The 20,884-nt window shown below is 37.1% G+C and overlaps 1 protein-coding gene across 1 annotated transcript in view; it reads right to left on the minus strand.

The window, feature by feature from the left end:
- Positions 1 to 603: 603 nt before the first annotated feature.
- Positions 604 to 20,884, minus strand: part of LOC104905844 (protein SWEETIE) — a 39,389-nt gene continuing 19,108 nt past the window's right edge. Inside the window, 26 exon segments of the mRNA XM_010694482.4 lie at positions 604 to 1,936; positions 2,336 to 2,461; positions 2,552 to 2,716; positions 2,796 to 2,930; positions 3,013 to 3,317; positions 4,095 to 4,230; positions 4,315 to 4,411; positions 5,049 to 5,146; positions 6,951 to 7,016; positions 7,749 to 8,204; positions 8,327 to 8,530; positions 8,659 to 8,787; positions 8,871 to 8,957; positions 9,551 to 9,607; positions 10,227 to 10,295; positions 10,401 to 10,542; positions 10,926 to 11,149; positions 13,157 to 13,250; positions 16,061 to 16,128; positions 16,723 to 16,779; positions 16,905 to 17,004; positions 17,151 to 17,200; positions 17,864 to 18,013; positions 19,271 to 19,427; positions 20,458 to 20,546; positions 20,694 to 20,798. Of these exon segments, the coding sequence (XP_010692784.2) occupies positions 746 to 1,936; positions 2,336 to 2,461; positions 2,552 to 2,716; positions 2,796 to 2,930; positions 3,013 to 3,317; positions 4,095 to 4,230; positions 4,315 to 4,411; positions 5,049 to 5,146; positions 6,951 to 7,016; positions 7,749 to 8,204; positions 8,327 to 8,530; positions 8,659 to 8,787; positions 8,871 to 8,957; positions 9,551 to 9,607; positions 10,227 to 10,295; positions 10,401 to 10,542; positions 10,926 to 11,149; positions 13,157 to 13,250; positions 16,061 to 16,128; positions 16,723 to 16,779; positions 16,905 to 17,004; positions 17,151 to 17,200; positions 17,864 to 18,013; positions 19,271 to 19,427; positions 20,458 to 20,546; positions 20,694 to 20,798 (4,557 nt within the window). The 3' untranslated portion in view covers positions 604 to 745.

Here is a 20,884-nt window from a genome sequence, read left to right on the forward strand (position 1 = left end):
TTAAATAAAGAAAGGGAAAGAGGAAAGGAGAAAGGGAAAGAGGAAAGGATGTCATGTATTAAAAAAAAATACCATGTATTTTTGTACTAAAATACAGGGCGTAAATAGGAAAAATCAGGGCGGTGCTTAGCAAAGCCCGTTTTTAATTGGTGTGTGTACCATTCGCCTAATTGACATGCAATATAAATTTATCGACCCTTATTGAAATTTATTATAAGATAATCAAAATCATACACAGAATATTTATATTTGCATATTGATTATTCAATAATAATTTTTTGACAGATTACTTAATAATAATAAAAAGGAAGAATAGATTAAAATAATTCCAACTATTGGTTGCAAATGCACTGCAACATGAGTGCAAGACAGAAGTCGTGTTAAAGAAAAAAGTGGAGAGAAATATAAAGGACACCATGAGATGAAGAGATTAAAAAAATTAATTCTGCATCTAATTCGAAACTTGAAGAAAAAGGAAGGGTTGCAAATTTTCAACTAACGTGAAGAGGAAGTATTAAAATTAGGAAAGCTTTTGAACGTTTGTAAAAAGAGAAGTCTACTCTCTATGTACCAAATTTGTTTGATCATATTCATGCAGGTTAGTAACCTTAAATCCTGTATATATATCTTTTTCCAAAGAAAAATTTACATAGAAGCTTTCCTCAAAAGAAAAAAAATTTACACAAAAGTTCGTACAAGTGTGAAAGTTGGCAAAGCTCTGTCTTGCTACAATTATCATGGGTGTTTACTGTTTAGGTTCTGATTCACTAGCCTTTGTACAATCTTGGTTTCCAGATTTGTCTGAGCTGTTGACATATTCAGGAGCCACAATACTCTCGCTGTGGGCCGAGGCCAGGATTACAGAATCACCTGCAGATTCTTGCTGTTGATCATGCAATTTGTCTACATCTAAACACGAAGCCTCAAGATACACATCTGGCGTCAGGGGAGCTGAATTGGGGGAGTCGTCAACTGGTAATGAAACACTGGGGCTTTCCTTGTTCATCAAACTTCCCATCACAACATCAACTTCTTCACCTGCTTCGTGTGCACTGTTGTCAGATTGCTGAGAATTAAATGAAGTAAGATCAGTATTTCCAATGGGTGGTACTCCTGAAACATTACTGAAGTCCCGGGATTCACAACTTTCAGGTTCATGTACAGCAATTTTCTGCGGTGATCCCATCAAAACTTCAATTTCACCTGCTTCTTCTGCGCTGTCGTTAGGCTGTTGATTATTCGATGAGGTCAAATCTTCATTTCCGATGGGTGCATCTCCCGGAATTTTACTGATATCCTTGGACTCAGAACTTTTAGATTCTTGAGGAACTTCCTCTTCTCCATTTTGGTGATGTTCAGAATGTGTCTCCTTTAAAACATCACAAGGTATGGAGGCCGGAAACTCATGTAAAGCATCATCTTCTTGTGTGCTGTTGCTAGGTCGCTGAGAATTAGATGAGACAAGATCGTCCTCCTGGACGGATTCAACTACGATGATATTACTGAAGTCATGGGATTCAGAACTATCAGTTGCCTCCGAAGCCAGGTACCTACTTTCAGACCCATGTACATCCTTCTTTTGAGGCGATTCTTTTTCTTCATCATTTTGGTGATGTTCAGAAACAGTCTCAGCTACATTGTTAGATGGTGTCGAGCCTGTAAACTCCTGAAAAGCATCATCTTCAAGCATGGATGAACTCTCATCATATGGTATAGGATCCACACTGGTTGCATTTGTAGCTGCAGGAAATGACTGGAAAGTATCCCAATCATCTTCATCTTCATCTTCATCTACAGACTGATGTGGGGACCTTGTTTCAGAATTTTCCTCTTTGCTTTCATATGATTGATTTGGCAATTTAATTTCTAACGTTCCTGCACTAGGTTTGACCTGTGATGTCTGGTGTTCTTGTGTAACTGATGCACGGATAACATTCTGTGAAAGAACAGGGGCGTATACATAAGATAAAAGGCTGAGAGCCAATTGAACAGTATAATAGAGACAAGCCTCAGATAATAACACGAAGGAGATCACATTGCCCCCACACAACATACATTACAAGAAACTCATAGAAGGGCATGATTAAGAATATATACTACACTGAGGCAAAAAGCTTCCTGCAGTTTGGAACACCCATCACAGTAGAACGTACGGAAGCCACATATTCATGCAACAATCTTATGGTTTGTCTTTTCCTGGAACATCTATTAAGGTCTTATAACAGAAAGACATGCAGCTTCTGGACTGGTTAACTTGCAAGTCTTCTTGCCTGAGAAGAGGACCCAACAATGATACTGGGAATTGGGTAGCTAGCTTCAGAAGAAAATAAACTACCTGTATCTGTTGCCTAAGTGTTGCAGGCATTCTAAGCAAAGCCTCCTTCAGGTGTTCTGCAGCAGAGGGAATCTGAGCAACATGAGAAACAAGTCTGATGGCAGTGCTTCTTAAGTCACTTGTTTCCTACATAAATAGTAATCACAGATTAAAACTGATTCTAGAGATGAATTTTAGCAGTAAGCCTGTAATTCTACACCAAATCAATGGGAATACCTCAGCAAGGCTGTTTTCTGTGCCAGACAATATCATGACAACTGCTTCAAGAAGTAAATTCATAAGCCCCTGTTGAATCTCAACATCCTTTGGAAGTGTTTGCATAAGCACCAAGGTTCTCAGACACTCTCCAGCAAGAGCAGCTGACTCCCTCGTTACAGGTTTCTGACCACAACACCGACCCATCAGACTGATAGAAAGCCAAGTTTCAAATAAGAAGTTTATCAGGTTAATCACAAATTACCATCATAATTTTCTGAATGACAATTAAAATATCTCTGAACAGCTCCCCAATCAAAAGCAACGGAAAGGAGATGGTTTTGGAATTAATGCTCTTCTGAATCATGTTCTTGAGAACTTGCAACCCAATCGCTTGAACCTGTGAGACAAGAATTTCCAGAAGGATCATTATTATGTAGCCAATGCTTGTTGCAATTTATAGAGACAATAGATTCTCATACCTGTACATTAGAATCCATAATGACAAGTTGAATAGACCTAGTGCAACCAATGAAAATAGCCACATTCTTGGAGCTCTTTTTCTCCGGACTAAGTTCCATCTTATACACCAGGTCAGCAAAGGATAGCATTTGCTCCAGGCAAAAAGCAAGCTTTGCATACAGAAGCCTGCGCAAACTGAACTTTCTATTTTCCAGAAGATGTATTGCCTCTATGCAGTCTTTAGCAAAATCGCTAGCAAAGTTTTGACAAGCTCCAATAATATTTTGTAGATGATGGACAATATCAACCTCAAGAATAGATTTCTCTGCACAAAGAACATATCTTCTTCACTGACAAGCAAATATATAATAACGGAAACACCAACAGAAGCCATGTACAACCAGGAGACTTTTAGATGAAACTCAAGTGAATTGATGCTTCTATACAAGAGCGAGAGGAAGACGGCATAAAAGAGAATGAGATGTAAAGATAAAGAGACCGAAAGACTTGGACAGGAAAAGGTCAAAAAAGTGACGAGTAAAGATGATGGAACGGAGGCGGGTGAGAAGTGAATGAGGGAAGTTGGAGAGTTGAAAGGGATAAAGGAGATGAACAGAAAATCTGGAAGAAAGAAAAGTAAGTGGGTAACTGGGCCCCACCACACGGAAGTCTTGACGGAATCTGTCATGTTAGCAAAGTGTAATTTTTGGGACATTAAAGGTAGTGATTTAAACCTTTTTTTCAAGTAAAGGTAGTTATTTGAAAAACTTGACATGTAAAAGCTAGTAAGAGTAGTGATAAGGCTCTGACATTGTTGCTGTATTTCAAGTCGAATTTTATTGTTCTGGATCAGATGAAAAACTTTAAAAACTTTTGGAACTGAGTTTCCTTTTTTTGGAAGAGCCACGTCTTTTTTGTCTTTCCTTAGCCAAAACCATCCATTCCTGCTAAAGTGGTATCGACACAGGTACAGGTAAAGGTACAGCAGAGGTGACAGGAGAGTCCAAGGATCATAGGGTAGCATAGATTTTATTATGGGTAAAAGTATCTAGGACACATAAACTAAATAAGAACATAGAGCGGAAGCATATATCATCCTTACCTTCCACAAAGTTGTTCAATAAAGCACACATCTGAACAATAAACTCGACCATCTTTGAGAAGCTTGCTTCTGTTGCAGCCCCTCGAGCACACTTGTAACCAGCTAACATAAATGGCAGGATCAATTTCAATTGGTTCTGTGCAAAATGAAAAGAGTTTGTAATAATAATAAAAAGATAGCAAAGGAGGGTTTTAGTCCAAGAAGACAGAAAAAAACATACTTCATTTTTAAAACGATTCAACAAAGTCTTTGCAATGGTGAACAACTCCGATATCAGACCTTCCCTGCTGGACTCATCACACAGGATGGCGTCGTTACTGAAAAACAAGTATGAAGAAGTTAGTTTAGCAGTTTGATTCCATTCTTCAAAATTTTGAAGATAATAACATACAGGGTTGGGTTCCCATGGGAACTATCCTTATACGGGAACATGAGAACACTATGTTGTAATCCTTTTTAACCAACATGTAATCCATTTTGGCTAAGGGGTCGTTTGGTTCAAGATATGGAATGGAAAGGGAATGGAAACAAATAAAAGAGGGAAATGGTGATAAAAAATGGTTATATTTATTGAGTGTTTGGTTCAAGCCATGGAATGAAATTGGAACGGTAACCATTACCACCAAATAATGGATTTTGTTACTTGATGGGGAGGGGAGGTAAACAAATTGGGGGAGTCCATTACCACCAAGTAATGGTAATGGATTGACGAGGGGTTAAACCAAACATTTAGAAAGGGAACCGGCAATTGATTCCGTTTCTTAGACCCTAAAAATAGTGAACCAAATGGGCTCTAAATTGTAACCTTTTGTCCTTGTGGGGCCAATCTTTTAAAAGGATTACCATATAATATCTTCAAAAAGGATTAAATTTTCACTGGAATGGATTATAATTTCACTATTCTCATATAAGAAGTGTTCTCATGTCAACTTTATTCTTAACATAAATAAGTACCTTGCAACGATTTTGTAAAGGTAGGCCAAGCACAACTCCATTGCTAGACTGACAAAACTATCAACCTTGAGAAAAGCATCTGGACAATTGTGGACAACCTGCTCAAACATGAAGGTTTTTAACTGCTATTAGAGTTGATTGTACATACCATACACGTAATGAGGCTCCTGACTAAGGCAGAACAAGCAAGCATTTGAAACTGCAATAGGATATATCCTCGTAAATAATTGATGGGAAGTTTAATAAATAGGCTGTCCAAAGATGCCATCGCTTAACATATTTTAAAACATTTTGACTTCAGTGTGACGACAGATGAAGAGGCTACACATATTTTTGTCGCTCCACTCTGTTCAAAAAATCTATCACAAAAATAGAGGCCACTTAGGTACTTGCAAGTTGCAACACTAATCAAAATCTATATGAGTATCCTCCCATCAGGACCAATGTAGGGAACATGATATAACTACTGATCATTATACCATAAGTGTTATTGCATAGTGTCTTTGTCAATTTAGAATATCTGAAGCAATTTCAGGTGTCTTGCTTGTTTCTAAGGTACTCAGGTGCTTCACTTTGAGTCTGGTATTAGTAACTACTCAGATCTTATGCTTGAAAATTAATCCAACATCCTTTTCAATGTACACAAACATGTCTTAAAATCAGCGAAATCTGGTTCAGCAAATATTTGAGTCCCTTCCAAGATGTTATGCATAACTCCACAAATCCAAAATGTGCAGCATACTTTACATATCAACTTTACAGTTCGGCTATGTTCAAGGTCTGATTAAGAATCTGGGAAAGTTTATAACATCTCGAACAATTTTCTATAATTGAAAGCACAAATATATGCTTAAACTCAACTAGATCATTAGCTTCAATAGGGAAATCTAGACACATCATCATATGCTGTAAGTGCCCTTTATTACAAGCTGTCTTTCTTTCTAACTGGCATACTTGGACTTTACCTCTACAAAGCTGCTCCATTCTAGAACATTACAACATTTTGTGAGTGCATTCCAGAATTTAACTCAATGCCAGCTATCTTCACTTTTACATCTTTCTTTCTGTTCTCTAACACTCTTTTTCCAAGTCATTCAGTTAACATATAGAATAATGTTTGAATTTTCAAGTCTGACTTGCATTTCTATCCAAATCCAATATAATCCACATCACTGCTATTCATGACACCTTGTGCACCTGTTTACCCATCTTATCCACAACAAACCAAAGCCCACCTAGGAAAAGGAAAAACGGTACACTTTAATGGTGATATCAATTCAGAATAATTTCCAAGAACAAGTTTCAACTGAAGACAGGTACTCTCAGATGTTTCAGCTAGATATATATTGGCCGGATAGCTTCCAAAACCTTCCATTATCCTCCCAATTTTGCCGATTTGATCCCTAAACACAAATTGGTTTCTAAAACAACCAATCTTGTTAGTCGGCAGTGTACTTTTTGAAAAAGAAATTATACAGGACCTTCAGTGTTTTTCATCTCATACAAAGATAAATAAAGTAATCCCCATTCTCCATTCCTTGGGTGCTTATTATATAAAGAATTTAAGATCATACACATAAATTTCTTGGTTATTATTGTCATTGAAAGCTTAAGAGCAATACCACATCGGTGCCTCGAGATAGTGCATCAGTAAGTGCGACTAGGCAAATAACTTCCACCATTTGTGGAAAATATAACTTCACAGGAAGGTGCACTTGCAGTAATCTTGTCAACAAAACAACTAAACAACTCTCTATTTCTTAGCAAGCTACAGTTGTGCATTTCGTAAAGTCAGCTAAACAACCACCAATTTGCTGATAATACGAAAAGATATAAGTTGACAAAACAGACAAAAAGGAATATTGGGAGTAATACAACTAATCTTTATAAAAAAAATATTACCTTAGATAAAGCGGTGACAGCAAGGACATTCCAAGAATCTCCCCCAACACCAACATAAGTGAGGGCCTGAATCGAGCAAAATTTTACTTTTTAGACTAGGAAGAACTTCTTGATACAGCTTCAACTATCATGTTTACTTATCTTTTACAAAGAAGAAATAGGATAAGTGGAAGTAATATGCCCCTCGAAAGGACTTGGATGTCGAATAACTTTATAAACAAAGACGTCATATATCACATTTTCTCAACATTGTTTCCTAGAACTGCAAGAGATATGTCGGAGGAATCTTTTCTAATTTCGAGATCTCCTATGTGGTACCTTTTTTATATGTATACACACAAACACACACATACATATAATGTTTGTGCATACAACGTGCCCTTGCCATTAGTTTCGGGATGCAAATTGATTACGTGGACACCATCTGTCAAAAATGTGTGCACTAGCATGAGAAGGCCCTTCCCATTTCAATTTCTTCTCTAATGGGTGAAAAAATAGAAACCAACCAGTGTTTAGAAATTCATTCATTGTATAGGTAATTGAATTAAGGGTATATTATTATGAGGTATGTATGTCCTTTGTTAACTAAAATATTCAGACTTTGCACATCCAGATTTAATAGCCCAAACGGTACTCCAAACTCTGATTGTAAAATAAATAAACCAAGGGTATCCCATTCATATGTCAAAAATATTATGCACAAAAGAGAGTTTTAAGGAGCACAAGGACATTAAATCAAGATAAAAAAAACACATCAGAATTCTGGTAAAAGATAGATGAAAAGCTTAAATTTCCAACCTGCAGCAGTTCTTTACAGATTTCTGTTGTAAGGAACCCCATGCTAAAGAACTTTTCGGCACACAAGGAACGAAAGACTGGAAGCAAAATCTCACATAACTTCAGAGTTAGGGGTTGCGTTTCTTCAAATTGTGACTCAGCATATTTAGATTTAGCGGAGGCTAACGGAAATATCTGCTGGTCAACAGTAGCAATTTTTCCTTGAAAAAGAAGAAGCAAAGCAAAGGCCCACAAGAACTGAAATTCTTCAAACCCCAGTTGAACCATGCTGTACCCAGACATGAAGTTCTTCAACATTTTATCCTCAATTTGGTCCAACGATTTGTTCACATTGACATCGACAGGAACAGCATCCAAAGCAAGTGCTTGCAAAATGACTGGCCAAGTTTCATCCATACATGACTTTAATTTTGAAGCAACCGTAGGTGATTTGATTCCCTCAAGAAAGGGCTTCCACTGCAACATTAAATCACGTCAGAAAGATACTGCAATTTTAGGAAAGCAATATACTCTTATATGAACTGTAGAACTTGAAGGATACAGTACTAAAGCTAAGAACACAGAGATTCAAAGCTTACATTTTTCTTTAAGTGAAGATTAAAGCAAAGATTACAGTAGTCCTTCAGAAGTCCAATCCAGCGCTTTCCTAATATTTGGGAGCTTTTGGAAAATAGAGGGAGCAGTGCCATATACTCATCTGGAACCTCAGCATGGTGTCCCCTCAATAAAGTGTATGTATAACATTTTAGCGAAGCATGTGCAGCAAGCAATCTTATCTTGATCTACAACCACAGATTTGATAAGCGTCAAACCACAGCAACTAGATGAAGCCAGAAAACTTAGTCCAGACTTAAGAAGATAACATATCATGTTAAATACTGCACAACTGTCAGTGTTAAGTACATTATACCTTGCAGGACACCCATTCTGCAAAAGAGGGATAATAAAGATCCTCAAAGTCATTCAGTGGTCTGGAGATCAACGAAAATATTCTCTTAACGGCAGCTTGATCCCCGCGAATTATACCACTAATCAATATCTGGAAATAAAATATTAAGAATCTCATTAAAATAAAGCAAAGAATAGACGTCAAGGCATTGCAAGTCATATTTACAGTCTGACCTTAGTTGCCAAGTGTAAGCCTGCCTCTAGGAGAATAGGGTTTGAAGACATGTTCAAAGAAGAGCGAAGGGCAGATACTAGCTGTGCCTGACATAATTCAAAATCACAGAGTTAGTTTATCAAGTCGGATAAGATTATCGTCCAAAAACCAACTTGTAATAGACTAATACAAGGAGGAGGGACATTTTTAGGTATGTTAATTAAGGGTAGCTTGAGGTATAAGCTAGAAGGTTAGTGGGAAAGAACCTCTATAAATAGAATAGTTTGGAGAGAGAGAGATTATGGAAAAATATTGTTAAGAGTTTTACTTTGTTCTTGGAAGAGATTCAAGCCTCTCGAATGCTTGAAGTTATCTTTTATTTTACTGCCCATTTTCATATTATCAATACAAACTCTTTTTTATTTTCTAATCATCTCTCTTAATCGGCCATAGCTATGCCAGTTCATCACACAACTTTTAGATCTGCAAATATTTGCATAAGTTGGTAAACTGGAAGAGATGAAGTGAACAGTTTTTAAAAGGTGGCCTGCTAAAAAGAAAAATGAAATTAAAAAAGGTGGTGGTTTCTTAAACTGCCTACTTAAAAAGTACCCAATTCCTCTCAAATAGGAGGAACCTGGTACTAATGAAAGGGAGGAGCGAATAGTACGAGGTAATTTCAAAGTTTGTCCCTGCATACCTGGTATTGTTCTAATAGAAGTCCTCCTGGAAGTTCTGGATCAGGTGCTTCTCCAAACTGACATTAATGAAGAAAAGGTAAAACTAAGTAAGCATGTGATTGTAAGCTTCAATATGTTGTCCCTTATTTCTCGCCATCTTGTCATGAAGAGGACAAAACGATGGTGTTTTCTAGACTTTTTGGCAGCTGTTTTCTTGCTGGAGCCTGGTGCTTCAATATGAGCACACCTCCATTTCTTGATCTTGAAAATAAAATAATACTCCGTTCTGCTGTGTTAATCATATTTTCATATTTTATGTCCTTAAACAACTATACACTAATATCTTATATAGAAACTTCTCAGACCCTTGTCACAGATGAATGTTCACTCACGGCTCTGATGAAATCCTATTGATCATTTTTCCCTTTCAACCCAGACAATCCATTACAACATCAACAACAATAACAACAACAACTATCCCAAGACGACTTGGGATCGTCTAACATGAACTGTCATAAGAAATAGTCTCCATGACAAATGAAACAATAAAAATAAAACAATAAGTTAAAGAGTAAATAAAGAAAAATGAGAAAGTGAAAGTGAGGAGAAAAAACAAATAGGAAGAAGAAACCCAATGATGTTTAAACCCGGATAATTCATTGCTTAAAAAATATTATCATTTTGTGCAAGTCCTACCTTATCCATGATAGTAGATAGAAGTCCTACACCAATTGGCTGCATGTTCTCAAACTTGATGGTACTGATCTGAACAATTGACAAAAATAAACTTCCTATCCTTCAGTAACAACTAATAGATATGGAACTAGCTAAAATGAAAAAGTCCAATGACCAAAAATTTGACACCAGCACCTGATAAGCTAGTGAAACTAGCTCCTGTAGTTGAAGAACAAGCCAATCACCACAGGATGGTCCCCTTTTCTGTTTCCTTGCCAATGATAGATCAAAATGTGCAGGATCCTTTCCAACAGCTGTTGGCAAATGATTTAGACACCTGAAATTTAACTAAATCATATAAGAGACATGGAAAAATGCATGAATATTGCACGTATGTAGCATGGATACATGGTCCCATATGAGACCTGCTAAGCAGCAATTAGTTCCTTGTGACACGGCTTCTTAGTCTCTCTGGCAACTACACCATGAAAGGTAAGACCTTGTATCAAGAGACGACCTAAAGACTTTCCATTAATGTTTCTAACTAACCACCCAAATCTTGTCTCTTCATGTAAATCTCTTTATTATTGAAGAGGTTATATGCACCCTTCACATATTAGCTCTTTGAAGTGAAACCTACTCTAAGAACAGAAGGAAATAAAAGCACAAGATACAAGAATGTCAGCAGAAGAGGTTGATGCCAAAAGCAAGGAAACATACTCAGCAGCAAAGACTCTCGTCCTGTATCTGAGGTGCTTTTCCCTTTTAGTAATCACACTGAAAGCATCCAATGAATGATCATTGTTTGGCATAGATTTACTACTGGAGACCATGTTTTCATCATCTTCTCCAGCGCCCGACCCTGAGTCACCTTCTGAAGTGTGTATTGGATCTTGTTCAGTGCTGCTATTGACTAGAGAATCTCTAGATGATGTTGCGAGCACCTAGATGCAACGAACTGAGTTAGTGAAAAGGACAATGTAAAGAATCACAGCATGATTGATAAAGACAACAAAGAATGCAGCATCAGATAAAAGAATCAGATGCCAATTTGGATGTTCAGTTCTTTGTGTAGATACTATAATTTGTATATTGTAATGAGCAAATAAAAATTACATTTCTTGGAAAAGAAAAGTAGTTTTAGCTTGGTCATGGAAAAAATGGTGTTAGCATTTTCAGACTTTTAATCTTTAAGAAGAACTGAGATTGGCAAGCTCTTTCTTATTGACGTTTTTCTTATTGTTATGGAGAAGGCTTGTCCTCCATTTAAGCTTCTACAGAGCTCAATCCCATGAGTTAAAGCTAAACCGTCTAAATATGTTGGTTTCTTTCTTTCGAAGTGCAAAACAAATTGCCAGGAATCATATATAAGACCTTGGCAAACAACCTTTTTTCGTCCTTCTTTTCCAGGCAAGAAGAACATCTTTCACTGAAGAAGGTTGGACCGAGCTCAACCAAAACAAAGATGAAGATAAGTGCCAAAGAAAAAGAACCCAAGGGCAATAGAGGAGGAGATGATTAACAGATTCCTCCTCCTCAAGGCACAAAAATGCCAGTCTTCCCCCTAATGTTTGCACAAAAATGCCAGTCTCGGGTCCTTATCACTTCTTTCGTGTGGGGTGGTTTTGGGTTAAAAGGGAAGCTCAAAATATGTCCTACTTCTTTGACAAGTCTTACATATGCCTGATATGGATTGGTGTTAGAAGAGCCAAACAATAGCAGGTGCTTTTGAGGTGTGCATTCATGATGATGATTAAGGTGCTGTGGCAGCCACACAGAAAGTCCCTTAATTATCTACCCAAGATCTAGTGTTAATCGTGTTAATCCAACACATATCGCTGCCTTGATGCATGCAAACACGACACTGTCACGAAAGTCCCATCTGATACCCCACTCAATTTTGACACTCTTGTGCCCACTCGGCAGTAGGCACCATCTACGTCACAAATCTTGTACGTTGGTTGCGGTCCTGCTCAAAGAGACAAGGATGCACTACAAATTGCAATATGAAATCATTTAAAAGGTGAACCATGAGTCCATGACACTAAGGTTAGTGCAGTAGAAGCCCTCTGGGATCATGTCCTTTTTTAAAACTTCTTTGTGGTATATGGCATCTAGAGTTTTCCTACGTATGTGCTTTCGGATATTTTTCACATGATTGTCATGCTTTTAGTAATATTTCTTTTATTATGGGTAGGTTTTTCCTCTTATAGTATCCAATTGTGGTCTGTATTTAAGAAAAATAAAAAATTAACCACAGGCAGAAAACATGTATTTGACAAAAACTCACATATTTCACTTTCTGCCTAACAAGTAAACAACCACTGATTATAATGATATTCTATTAAGAAAATGCCCACTTTGATGTTTATGTAAAATATTTAATTGTATTTGAAGATACTCACTCTGTTTTTTTTATCTTTCTCACTTGGAATCTTGACACTATTCGCACCTAGAGAGAATTTAATAAGAAAAAATATACTCATGTGGGCTCTTGTTTGATTCGTCTCGATTAGTACTTTATTAATATTCAATCGTTATCATTTTACTAATATATAATGAAAGATATTTAAGTTCAAAGTGTTGCACTGGGAGATGTGCACAAAAAAGTGAGAATGATAAAAGAAAACAGAGGGAGTACTCATTCGTTATCATTACTCCCTCCATTCTGGAATATGGGACCTGATGTGACTTCTTGGACCTGACTTTGCGACTTTGACCAATAATTTGATAGGTTATGCATCATGCTATTTATGTCTTGAAAAGAATACTTCAATTAGACTAGAATTTTTTGTTTTTACTCATGTGCAGAGACAAAAAGAATAGCTACATCCTAGAGTTTGGCATATGCTTTGATCATGAATTTCGACCCCATTTTCTTATGGATGGAGTTCAATCTACAAAGTACACATGCAGGGGTTTTCACAACTTCACTGAGTAGACATCCTTACCAGTTTCCGGCATATTGATATCCAATGAGAAGGGCAGGTCGGACAGGAGGCATATAGCAACCGCATAATTGTGGATCGAATCAAGTTCCCAATCCTGTGACAAATAAATGTAACACATATTAAGGCTGAAATTGCACCAGACATGTATCTCCAAAACATTCTTGCCTTCCCCCACAATGCCACCTACTCGCCAAACGACCTCTTGTATAAAACTATAAATCCCACCAGGCATATAACTCTTGTATAACCGCATAAAAAGTCGTCATGCTTTAGCCTATGGTTTAAGTCTTCAATTCATGTAGTAATAGCTGCCATTTATTCACCAAGACTTATATTAATCTGTATTTATTAGTATAAAATGAAGTTAATGTTGGTATAAATGCCCAGCTGAAACTTGACACCTAGTACTACAAGCACAGAATTTGTCATATTTGTGGAGCAAATGACACCAAGAACACGTAAACATATCCTAATTCCCAAACCATCACTGATGTCAAGAACTAACACTTGGAGTATACTAGGAGCATGATGTGTAATATGCTCCTGCCTCCCGGTTGATGTATTTTTCGTTATACTTGTACATTTTTTATCATACGACTATGTTCTTTTACTTCATGTACCTTTATAATGAATTGTATGTTCTTTTAGGTATGAAAGTAAGATATAGCCTTTTATTCAGAACTGTATATTCTTCTACTTTGAACTACATGTGCTAGGAAGCATGATACAAACCATATTCCCTTGTGTAGGATCTAATATGCCATCAGCAATGGGAGCAAAAAATTTAGTCTAACCCCCCCCCCCTCTACCCCCTTTCTTCTTTCTCTTTGCCTGATCAAATTCACAATTTGATTCTATAAAATACCACCCAAGCCGCACAAATCTCCCCCCCCCCCTATTTTTTTTTTCCTGATCAAATGCATGACTAATTTCTGTATTATATAAGCGAGCTGCACAATCGGTATGTTGGTAACCAACTTTGCCAACATTGATGAGTGAGCCTATATTTTGATAGTTTTTGCATGATATTTTTGCATTTAAGTGCACTTTCTCCCTCCAATTTCCTCATTTTCATCCTCTAGCAGTGCATGTTAAGTATGTAGGATTCATTGGCTTTTCCCCATCCCCTTTGATCATTAACATTTTGTGTTTAGTGTGGATTTCTGAGAAGAAAAGAGCAAAATAGGGGAGGAGTGGGCGCTCCTACAAGTTCTAAAACGTAGCAGAATGAGGCAGGAAGTTTGGAGCGAGGAGCTACCAAGGAGCTGGGGCTCCTAGCAAGGAGAAGAAAGGAGCGGGTGCTCCGTAGGAAACATGAGCAGTGCTCAAGGACACCAAGAGACCAGTAGCTTGGAGTTGGAGCTACCAAGGAGCTCCCATTGAGTAAGCGCTCCGGGCGCACCTTTACTAGGAGTGGGCGCTCCGTTATACAGAGGAGCGCACGCTCCTCATGAGCTGAGCAGCCAACCTGTTGGCAGTAATGATGGAGCGACCAGAGCTCTCCATAAGCACTCGCTCCATTGCCTACTTTTGTCAAGAACGGGCGCTCCTAATTACTAACAAAGAGCGGCAGCTCCTTGTTATTTTCTCGACTTTTTCTTGTTTAAATTCTATTTTTAGCACGTTTTTGTAGTAATATAAATACTCTGTCCACTTAATGACAGATTAACTTTTATTCCAAAAAATCATTTTTATAGAGTTTTTAGTTTAATCTAGTGACAGAAAGTGAAACCCTAGAGAGAGAAAGTAGATGTTCAAGGTTTTGTAGCTTGATTATGGGAAAAAGTGTGGTCTTTATGTAAGATCTTCATTTCTTCTTTATGGTTTTAGTAATATCTCTTCTTCTCTCTACCTTTTATACTTTTATCTTTTTGTTTAGTTAATTTTTGTTTACTTAGTTTAATCCATGTTTAGATTTTAGTTTCTTAGTTTAATCTTGTCTTAAATCTTGTGTTGATTGCTTTAGTTGTTCATTGGTTAATTTTTCCTTTTATTAATATTACTATGATGATTAGTGAGTAGTTAATTAGTTGGGGTTAGGGTAAAAACCGAACCATGACTGATTTGGGTGTTTGAATAAGTTAGGGGTTTGATTGGGCTTATTAATTGATTAATAGCGAGGTTATTATCTACTTGTATTCTAGTTGATTACTTGGATGTTTGTTTTATTGATGCCTTAGTCAAATTGAGAAAGAAGACTAAGGTTGACACTTATGCTATTATCTTGCTTAATTGCTCATGAGAATGAGATTTGAGTAAGGATTTTGTGAATTGACATTGTGCTAATCCATTGGATGTATGTTTAAGACCATGAGAGTGGCTTAAAAGTGTGACCTAGGTAGTTTTATGCACCCTTGAGAGGGCTTAGAACTAGTTAAGAGTCAATAATCTCGATTAGTTGCTCAGTTTCTTTCCCCTATACTTCGCCCTTCTAATTGCCTAAATGATTGGATGGTGTTTATCCCCTTCTCTCAATGTTTTTCTCATTTGATTTCTTGTCTAATCATATAGCGTCTTACTAAAGTCCTATTTATTTAGTTATTTTAGTTCTTAATCTAGTAAACCAATCATCTTGCCAAATCTTCGACTTAGCTTGCGACAATTAGCAATCTTACTGTCCTCCTTGCTATTGCCAGCAAATTTTGACCCTTGCTTACCACTTTACTTAGTTTAGTGGTTTGCTTAGGTTTTGTTTGACTATTAGGAGATTTACAACGACCAAATTTCCCTTTGTCAAACATCAACAAGACTTACAAAGCTAAAAAGTTAGGACTCATATTAGACTACTATATAGAACTTGCAACACAAAAACAGGACCTCAAATTAACAACTCTAACATGAGAGACAGAACGCAGTTAGGTAAAACCTATAAAAAAAAACAGTTTATAGTTGACGTTCTCTTACTCTGCATCTGTTTCTTCATCCAGCATGTGAAATAAGTTCTCCTCGATTTGCTCATGAATTACAGAAACCTGTAGAATATCAGAGTTAAAGATACAGTAGTCATCAGATTTAGCAGGGGTAAAAGAAAACAAAAAAATATGCTGAGTGCAGAAAATTAGCACTACATATATAAGCCACAAGGGATCTCAAAGATGGAAGAAAAGGTCTGTAAGCAAGAGTTAGAGACAATAGGCTGCAGCTATCAAGGGTAATGATAGTAGAGTGATATCAGTCTCACATGTCGCAGGACTTGGCAAACAATAAAGCTTTTTGTCGTAAATGTTATAACGACGAACAGAATCTCAGGTATATTTCCATAAATGATCATATATATGCCAAACAGCTTTATCGATATAGGGATTAAAGGTAGGAGAAGAGAAAGATGACACTCAAAGTCAGTTGTTGATGCAATGCTTATTCCTTATTAAAAATGCCAAACAAAGTGCTGCCACCATTTTTTCAGAGCATCCAGGGGCTTTAAATAAAACACAAGGACCAGCATCCTCAACCAAATTTTTATTATTTGAATGGAATCAACTTTTTAAATTTGACTTACAGACTTAGCCTCGAGCAGAGAGAAAGAAAAAAGAGAAGTATTTGGCAAAGAAATCGTTTTAGCTTACCGAATCCTTTTCTATGAGATGACGCAGGGTTGATATAGACAGATGTCTTAGTGCTGGCTGACACAAAGAGCAATTACAAATTCAGAAGGAGAGCACAATTACTTAGAAGAAGAAAAAAAAGGTTCAGTAAGACCTAAAGTTGAGGAGGGGAAGAGAACATCTGAAACACCAAAGAAGAGCACCTGTCTTGAGGATAGAGTTGGGAGAAGCGTTTGCACATGAGAGTGCACAGAAAGAGCTTGAGGTGCAAAAAGAACAAGCTGTTGGGTAAATCGTACATTCCTGCCAAATAAGTGGCATATAATACATGCATCAGAGATTCTTAAATGTTATCCAGTCTCAGCAGTCGGCACATAATAATAAGGATCATGAACAATAGGAGCACAGCATATCATAAACCATGGCAAGTTGTAAATGAGATGACGTACTCAAGGAGTGTTGCAGTTTCCTCGCAGGAGCTAATCTCTGCAATCACAGACTGAATAAAAATAAATTACTAAACGTGAATCCAAATAAGAAAAAATCCAACGAAACAATTTATTCATTGCAAAGAGAAAGTAAAAGAAAGTAATTTGGATCGAAGGTCCTTATATAATACTTCTAATAGTAAGATGATTCGGTCACAATTTGTCACAATGTTTGCAATAAAAATATGCTTTCAGCACCAAATCAGACCAGTACATCAGCAGATAACTCACTCAAGGGGCTCCAGCTAATTTCCTTGTAAAGCGAGATTCTAATTAACAGCCCAAAAGGGTAATATTGCAGGATGAGACTTTTCAATCATAAAAAAAAAAAAAAAAGACATGAACTGGTAACACAATCAGCACACACTTCCCCACATAGGGTGACAGATATATCAAGTGCAACAGCAAATCAATGAAATGCAACTCCCTACACCCTAAGATTAATGTCACTCGTTAACATTTTCAGCCATCAAAGATAATTTTCCTTGAAAGAGAGATACAGAGAAAAAGTATAAATAGTTATTGAGAGGCATAGTCGATAGATTGACAGGCCAATAACAGAAAATCAGAACAAGTATACTTCATCTTAGGCTACTGAAGAGACAACTTCTAATTCATATAGAGAAAAATAGTCCAAAGATATCAAAAACTTCACATTATAACCATTTTGGTACCTTGCAGTGTGAGAAAAAAATGCTGCCTGGAGCAAGCTCAGGACCAAGTACAGCGACAATGGCATTAATAAGACGACCAACTCCTTGCTGAAGATCCACCCATCCGCTTTCCTCAGACAATAAAATCTCCAGGCCAAGGTTAAGGGTTGCCTAGAATTTGTGAAACTATTATCATTGCCATATTTATCAGACAGAGAGCCAAGGAGTACACACTATGCATGCTGAGAATACCGCCAGAAATGTCAAAAATATTTTTGTTGTAGACATGTTCACATGCCACTCTATAAGAAAATGATACAAGTTTACTTCAGAAGAATAATAAAAAATTATACTATATGACACCAAAAGGGTGTCTCCCATGGGGTCATGGACTAGAGTAAGGCGCCATGAACAACTATCATTATGCCTGCATGCTGTATAATTTTATTCAAATGCTAAAAAATGGACAAATGCAACAGTGCTGCTTGCAGTAGAGCTAGTTTCCAATTAAAGTATCCTCCTTCCACATAGAATTTGCTGCCTTCCTTCCACGTTGACCAATAGATTGCCAACAGAACCAGCTTTCATATTAAAGGGTTCAATCCCTTCCTCGTCCTCCTTTCCCAAGCCTGAAGCCCATCTTTGGCTTCCACAGGTTACAACTGAAGCATCTAAATCAAGGCTAAAAACAGGCGCTAAAGAGAAAAGAGGTGCAGATGATTCTTCCTTACTACCACACAAGCTACACTGCGTTGCAGACCAAACTTTCTTCATTCACATCGTTTACGGAACTTTACCTTTCGCTACTTCTCATTTCTCAAGCCAGAAAAGAGAGAGAGAGAGAGAGAGAGAGAGAAGAAAAAGAATAAGCAAGAGCCTAGCTAATAGAAGGGAAATAGTCACCCTACCCATATCCTAGGACAGCTCATATCATTTACCTAGATATTCTTGTAATATTTACACACATTCTAATACATCTAAGCACCAGCAAGGCAGCAATTAATTGATAGAGAATTGAAGTACAATTAGATCTTAAGACTATCAGCTACTTCATTAAGCTTAATTTCATAGCATCTTGTTACAGGACAATAAACTGAAAAGTTATGTATACTAGCTTTTGAAAGGTATGGCAACAGCAAAGTAGTTTTACTCGCAATTAGTTGATTATATAAGTGTGAATATGCGACACAAAGACCAAAATGCTGTTACACCCGAAAGGAGTAAAGTGAAAAGGATGAAGACCTTATAGGAACACCACATGAGAAAGATGCTCAGAGAACACATAATCTTATTGCATCTCTTGATTTAACAATGCTTGGTTCCAACACCAGTTCAAATGTAATCTCTCATAACTATAGTAATATGAACAGGATATGCAAACAGATATAGTCATCCTACACCGTGCACGCTTACAGGAAGGTAGATTACCTGAACATGCGATATGTAGGACAAACCAGCAGCTTCAATTGTCAAAAGTAATCCATGTAAGGACCAGATCTGTAGTCCAGCTACTGAACTCTTTGCTAGAGCAGAAATAGAACTAACAGTTGCAGGAACCAGACTTGACAATGCCATACCACCAGCACTGTGCACAAAAAAGAGAAATTTAAATTTCATGTGATAGATGCATAAGAAACAGAAATTTATGAAATTGACTTCATCCACAATGCTTAAGCAGTGTCTTAAGACTTAAAAGTATACATATATAGCTTGATTCAACAAGTTTTAATAATGTTTTACACCAAATCATGAATTTAATCGAAAGCGACCATTAGAAAACCAACTACTCCCTCCTCTCGTCCTTCCAAAGATATTGTCCATGTCAAACTTTCACATATTCAAGGAGCATAATCAATGAGTTGAATTATCCTATAGTATGTCTGGAATAGTATGATTGGGTAAACCAAAAAGACAAGAAAATGTGGCCATGAACTTTGTCATAGAGGGTGTGAGAATCTTTAAGAAGAATATGCACAAAGCTCAGGATATGAAGAAGGATTTGAGAAGTACTTTCACCAAAATCCATTGTGTTTTCTTAGTCAACTACTTTCCAAAGTGTAAACATGTAAAAAGAAGTAGAAGAAGAACTAAATGGAGAGAACAAATAGATGCTTTGCCAAAGATAGTTGAGCACACATGCATTCAAGTCCAAAATTACATAGAATTTATGCATGCTGGTACCCAAAGAACCCATGTAAACCGCATCTAGTGGGCCAATGCTTGGGCAGTTTGACTTGATTCGGTTTAAGTAGGATTTGATGGAGAACCGACAGCTATTGACAATTAGGTGATGACAATAAAATACCCATTAGCCTAGATACCGAATGTTAAAACTCGCATCAAATGTTTCTAGATAACCTAAAAGCTCATGTCATAAAGTAGATGAATCTCATTTACAAATCTCTAAGGAGCCTTCATGATCTGAAAAGTTCATAGTAGTAAGATATCAAGAAGCTTAGTTCTTTCAAAAAAATGCTAGCATGACTTCAAGTACTCCCCAGCAGAGTTAAAAGCCTTGGAGCAAATTCGTAATTATCACAAACAAACTGTAAAAGTAAGTTTAATCTGTCTTTGGGGGCAGAAATAAAGAAATTGCTGATGAAATTCTGTTTCACCTGTGATGTATGCAACCAAGTGCCACAGCAAGGGAGCCAGCATAGCTTGCATCTGCTGCACCAGCCAGATCACCAAGGAGTGTTTTTGTCTGGTTGTAATACCGACCCCCATCGAGAAACAAAAGTCAAAAGGAAAAAAGAGGAGAAGCGGCAGAAATGTCAGCAAAGAGAGGGGAAGAAAAGCAGAACGAATATAAAAAGAAGAGCGTAATAATGTGCACAAATGTCAGACTAACCATCCTTGCTGTAAAAGTATCACTTCCAAGGCGACTTAATAATCCAAGGCCTTCTGATGATGCTCTACGCACAGATGCAGATATATCACCCTCTGCCAGAATACTCTGCAAAACCAGAGAGTCTATAATAACTTTTTTAACTAGAGAATCATTATAACCTTTTAATCCTGATCCTTAGATCAGCTGTTTAT

This window comes from Beta vulgaris, chromosome 2, assembly GCF_026745355.1.
Source record: "Beta vulgaris subsp. vulgaris cultivar EL10 chromosome 2, EL10.2, whole genome shotgun sequence".
Taxonomy (NCBI): Eukaryota; Viridiplantae; Streptophyta; class Magnoliopsida; order Caryophyllales; family Amaranthaceae; genus Beta; species Beta vulgaris.